This window comes from Austrofundulus limnaeus, unplaced genomic scaffold (assembly GCF_001266775.1).
Source record: "Austrofundulus limnaeus strain Quisiro unplaced genomic scaffold, Austrofundulus_limnaeus-1.0 Scaffold1, whole genome shotgun sequence".
NCBI classification, from domain to species: domain Eukaryota; kingdom Metazoa; phylum Chordata; class Actinopteri; order Cyprinodontiformes; family Rivulidae; genus Austrofundulus; species Austrofundulus limnaeus.
In genome coordinates this window covers 3,797,316-3,803,283 of record NW_013952403.1, presented here as the reverse complement: position 1 = coordinate 3,803,283, position 5,968 = coordinate 3,797,316, and the positions used below count along the sequence as shown (strand labels likewise).

At 41.8% G+C, this 5,968-nt stretch overlaps 1 protein-coding gene across 2 annotated transcripts in view; it reads right to left on the bottom strand.

Moving 5' to 3' along the window:
- Positions 1–666: 666 nt before the first annotated feature.
- Positions 667–5,968, bottom strand: part of vegfba (vascular endothelial growth factor Ba) — a 31,510-nt gene continuing 26,208 nt past the window's right edge. For both annotated transcript variants that reach the window (XM_014005663.1, XM_014005668.1), the window contains exons 6-8: positions 4,797–4,874; positions 3,114–3,335; positions 667–1,612 (exon numbers count right to left, since the gene is read on the bottom strand). In XM_014005663.1, coding sequence (XP_013861117.1) covers positions 1,591–1,612; positions 3,114–3,335; positions 4,797–4,874 — 322 coding nt within the window. In that variant the 3' untranslated portion in view covers positions 667–1,590. The remainder of the gene's footprint in view (positions 1,613–3,113; positions 3,336–4,796; positions 4,875–5,968) is intronic.

Here is a 5,968-nt window from a genome sequence, read left to right as displayed (position 1 = left end):
TCAGAATATAAACAAGTCATGTTTTGAACGAATAATACTCTCCCCATCCGGTCTCTAACACGCAACAACAATAGCTATGTTTTCCTTTCACCGCACCAGGGATGACTATTTGCTTGGTTTCTGTGTGCTGCCCACAACACCACCCCAGTGATTGTTTGAATTACACACTGTAATGTATAGAGTCCCCCATTTGTGGCTCGTGTGAGCCCTCTCTGTTTAAATTCAACACATTTAAAGTGGGCCACCCAGCGTGACTCGTTATGCAGAAGGATTAAAGATGAACACAAACAGAAAAAAAAAGAGAAACATTCTGCAATATAATCTGCAATATCTTTCCAATCAGGTCGACAGAATTATAATAAAATATAAAAGTGACATGTTATAAAATACTCTATGCAGATTTTGCTTTAAATCGCAAAATAAACTGACACATCTGTACAAATAAAAAGCTTATGGCTACCTGCATTCATTTCACATTGCATGTATGTGAGTAAATATGAATATGTGCTGAATAGTGTCGTCTGTGTTCCTGGTATTAGAAGTGTGTGTGTGTGTGTGTGTGTGTGTGTGNAGCGGGGTGTGTTAAGGAGCTGAATGGAGCTCGGCGTGGTGATTACTGGAGCTCCTAATTTGAGTAATGAGGCCGGGGTGAGAGGAGAAGTGTGGGTGTGTGTGTGTGTGTGTGTGTGTGTGTGTGTGTGTGTGTGTGTGTGTAAAGCGGTGGAGAGCCGCCAGGCCTCATTATTGTCATTCTCCTCACCGCCTCAAAAGAGAGGCGAAGAGAGGAAAAGCGAGGCAAAGCGGCTCCTTTCAATCGAGGAGCTGAGGAGCGATGGACACAAAGGGCTCGAGTTAAACAAATGCCGGAAAGCGGCTTGGAGAGCCAGCCCCGTGGTCAGACGCTTTGAATGAGAGTGAACGGGTGCGGGGATAGCCCATCTGGGTCTTTCAGCGAGGAGACCACACAGACGCCGTCCGTCCCAGCAGGCAGCTCAGCTATAAGTCCACAGACGCCGGGGTGCCAGCTCATGTCCTCGTCCTATATCCTTCTGCTCTGTCTCACAGTTTATCTGTCTTTTAAAAGCTCGTGGCAGCTGAGATTCCTCTTAATTCGCAGTTTCCTCGACGCCAATTAGTGAAATCTTTCATTGAAGTGTTGATGTTTAACACACCTGTCTGTCCCGTTCATTCAGTTTGTTTTTGTCCAACCATTCCTTTTTTTTCTTTTTCACCTGGTCTCTTTCGTCCAGTCTCTAAAACGACACAGCAGAAAACGTTCGCCTCCAGACGCTGTTCACGAGCTTCTCAAAGTGGTCATTTATACCTTCCTCCACTCGTGTGACACGTGTACATGAAAGCTTTGCCACGGAAGCAAGGGTGGGCGAGGGTGGGGTGGGGTGGGGGTGGGGGGTGCTCGCACACATGCAGAAACACAGCACGTTTAGGGTGTAATGGTGCACTCGTACAGGTCCTAGTGTGCGCTTCTACTAATACACCCGTTGGTCCGGGATGCTGGATGTTCGGGCATCGATGCTGATGCTGAGAGCGGGAGATGAATCGAGTGGAGTTGGAAGAAAGTGGCTGGACCTGTCAAGTCCTGGTTGCTTCACATCTGAAATAAGAACAGAGAGAAGAAGGTTTTAGCAGGAAATACATTGTTTGAGATACAGTGGAGGGTTAACTGAAAAAAAAGTCTGTAGTCAGGCAATACAGTGAGTTACTCTCAGAATCACTTATTCCAGTAAACGTAGACTATATTTTCTAAATCATATATTAGAAGAAGTTTGGGTTTATGTTGAAATCTCATAGTGTTGGTTGAAAACATCAGAGGACCTACAGTAACAACGAGGATCTCCACTCAGGCTAATTTTAGAACAATAGACACGTGACTCAACACCTGGTGTACAAACTATAGCGGCTGTTTTGGTTTCAATCACAGTGCGTAGTTTAGATGTGTTTAAACTTAAAGAAATTCGAGGAAAACAGCATCAAATTCCACAGGGAGAACAACAAAACATTGTGCTACAGTTCTTATAACAGTGAATCAGGATACAACCATCATCCCAACATCATGGAAGGAGTATTTTTTTACTTTTCCTAAGAGAAGGTGCTAACAGCAGGATTTGAGCGATTGAATGAGCCGAGTTTGACCGGAAAAAAGTGCAACCATGGACTTAATGTCTGCTCTAAATATTTTATCAGAGGTAAAAGACCAACACTGGACCACCCTGATCCTATCCCTGCACTCTATCTCTACAAACAGGCACAGTAAAACTTATGTTGTTACTGTAGCCTACTAGCTTTACTTGTAGCATCCATGCTAGCGTTACACAACAGTCTACTACAGTCACATACAGTGATACGTATTATGCATACACAAATTTTAAAGGCCATTAAGTTTCTTTAAATGATGCAAAAATTGACACACACCAGCACACAACAGATGCAGCAAGCCAACCTTTCAATTGAACCCTCCTGTGATTCCTGAAGTCGAATGGGTTGAAATTCGCTCCAGACACAGTTTTTTTCTGTTACAATATGAACAGTGAATCTCACAACAATCCACACGATTGTACGATTATTTGAGAGAGAGGCAGATAATATATGTAAGTTGTGTGATGTCATGTCACGAGTGGAGATCACCAGTGACCAGAAACAAAAAAAATCCAAGCCTGAAGAAGGGATCAAACTCTGGCTGACTGTCAGTTGAGAAACCAAATAGAAACAGTTTTCAAATCCTGAAGTTGTATTCAAATAACCTAATGTAAACAATGAGAGCAACAAATTAGGTATGAAACAGAAGGAAAGAATAAAGAATGCTCTTAAACGAGAGCAAAGACACAGGTGGTAAAAAAACTGATGGGAAACTTTGCTCTTAGTTTTCTATACAAGCTTCTGCTCTCAACTCACTAAAGCAATTTATTCAATATTTTATTCAGAAGTTTGCTAAAAATAGAAAGGATTCTGAAAATGAGCCAAAGAACAGGATGCTTCACTGACTCCTTTAAAAAGTCATTTTGTGCACAAGTCTGTCTTTGAGATTTGACCCTAAAACACTTGATCATTTCTCAACATCTTAGATTAAAACTTCTTGGCGTTTTGTGTGAACTGACTTGCAGCGACGACCGTTGAGCCTCAGGCCTCTCCGGCTGCAGCTCTCAGCTCTGACGGTGCAGCGGCACCGACACGACGTCGCGTCCAGGGCCCACTTCCTTCCTCTGCAGGGGCGGCATCGAGGGGTCGGGGAGGGAGAGGGCGAAGGAGGTAGAGTGGTAGGAGGAGGCGATGAAGGAGGAGGAGAGGGCGTGGAAGGAGGAGCCGAAGGAGCCTGGGTTCTGAATAGAAAAGAAGACAAACAACAGTGTAATTAGTTTCAGAAACATATACTGAATATTAAAAGGAAAGGAGTTTTAGGCTAGAAATATACAAAATGACGTAAATCAATATAATATATTTAAAATGGTATGAAACGTTATGAAAATACAATAAAATATAATTTGCTTTAGACTTGCCACATAAAAGCATCAAAACAATATTTAACTTACCCAACATTCACTACAACTTTAAACTGAGTACAGTTCAGCCTCATAGGAAGTTTTTTGTTTTGTTTGTTTTGGTCAAAATAAATGTATGCCTAATTGTGAATTTGGGTGCCAAACTGAAGAGATGTGATGGTTTCAAAATATCCCTAACTTTGCTGGCCAACATTAATGACTTCATCCCTTTGTATTTCATTTACAACCCCTAATGTCCACTTCACGGTCAGCTTCATTCTCTGCTGTCCACTAATTATTGAAATATTTCAGCCTGGACAAAAGCGACGCAGCTTCCGAGTGGCTAAAAATGAAATGCAGGGCTTGTTTGAACACGCACACAGCCTGTCTGAGACAAACCCCAACAAAGCCACTGTGTGGGAGATGTGTGACTAATGTGGGATAATGTTTCCTTAGCTGCTGACAAACTAGCTCCTTTTTCTGTCCGTCTGTCTCTCTGTCTGTTACCATGGCTATACGTTGGCCTCGCTGCCTTTCAGGCCTCCGGTTCCACCTCTCCATGCCCCTGCACTTTTGCTCTCCGAGGCCCGAGTCTGAGAAAGCTGCCTGCGTCAGTCGCTCCATTAACTGGAGCTCGTCCTCCCGGGAGACCGGCGGCGTTAATGAAGTAACTTAATGAGGCAGAGAGGGGCCATCTTTGTCCCCAATGCCAGTGACCACGCCTGCCGCTGGCATGGATCGAGGAGGTGGCATTTGGGAGCAAATTACACAGATTTCACCCCTGCCAGAGTCTGAATAAAGCCTTTTCTGAGTGATGGATGGGTGCTGAGGGACATCACACCCAAACAGAGCCACCTCTGGCCCCCCCAGGGGGGACCGGAAATGACTGACAGCAAAGCAGATTAAAAAAAAAACGAAGATGAAAAGAGCGTTGACTCTTTTATCTTTCTCCACTCAGGATTCTTAAGCTTTAAGGTTTATGTTTAAATACATGTGGTGAGAATTACGAAGCACAACATGTCATCCTGCTTATGACAGCAAATATTATTTATCTACAGGCTGAATGAGCTGATAACCGTGACTAAGGAGTTTAACAGTGGATTATAGTGTGTGTGTGTGTGTGTGTGCGAGAGAGAGAGAGAGAGACCTTGACTGTTGTTGGCTGTAAAACAAATAGTCCTTCAGTTCATCCAGATAACCCACTTTTCTCTAATAAAAACATTCGCACCGGGCCTGAAAGGTTCTAACAAAGGCTACTGAGTTAAAATAAAGGTTTACTGGTGTCACAAACATTCAACGTACACGGTTCTCTCGGGCTTCTTCTGTTTGGGCCTCCTGCCCTCCCCTTTCTTCTGTTTTCTGGCCGGCTTTAGGTCGGGCCTGAGAAGAGACAAAACGTTAACACAGTCGGTCAGAAGTTCACCTTCAGCTTCTTGTTATCAGCTTTGACATCTGTCACAAAAACCAAAAAAAACTGTTGAATTTGAATCCCAGCAACCGCCGGGTGCACCTCTGCATTAATATTAATATCTGAGGCCTGCACGGTGTTTTATGTTTATTCTTTTATTTGACAGAAATGGATTTCTCTCCTATTACACACATCTGGTTTTATATACAATCAAACAGTTCTTGCACGCCAACTTGAATTTGAATCTTATTTCGGCACTTTTGTTAAAACGTGAAAGGAACTTTTTGAATAATAATAACACTGGATAAGATTTGGGAACTAAAAGTCACAGCTTGGTGGCTTTTCCTGTTGGTTTCATGTGTTGTGAATTCCCTCTTTGAAAATTTCTAACATTTTTTTTACTTGTACATTGTAATGTGAGTCATACGACTGTACAATTTGTTAAAAACCTAATAAACAAAGTTGGAAATAGTTTTTTTAGCATCTTAAAAAAGTTACTTTTTCACGTTTATCCTTGGGCAGCATTTCAATTTGAAACCTTCATATTTTTTCACAACTCCGCTCATAAAAAGTTAATTTTTAATAACATCCCTTAAAGAAATATTTGTTAATATCAAATACACAACAAACATATTAATCAATTAAAGATCCTAGATTAAAGAAAACTTATTGCCTTTCCTCAAAATTAGCAACAAAACACAGCAGGTCTCAACAGACAACATCAAACAGTAAAAGTAAATTCAGCGGGTAAAATAAGTATTGAACACATCAACATTTTTCTCAGTAAATTTAATACTAGAGGTGCTAATGACGTGAAATTTTCACCAGATGTCGGTAACAACCCAAGTGATCCATACATACAAAGAAATCAAACCATAAATGTCCAGAAATGAAGTTATTTGTAATGTGGAATGGCACAGGGAAAGAGTATTGAACACGCTTAGTGAAATTTATCTACTGCTTTGTACAAAAGTCTATGTCAATGACAGCTTCAATACACCTCCTGTATGGAGAAACTAGTGGCATAAATTGCTCAGGTGTGATTTTGGCCCATTCTTCCACAAAC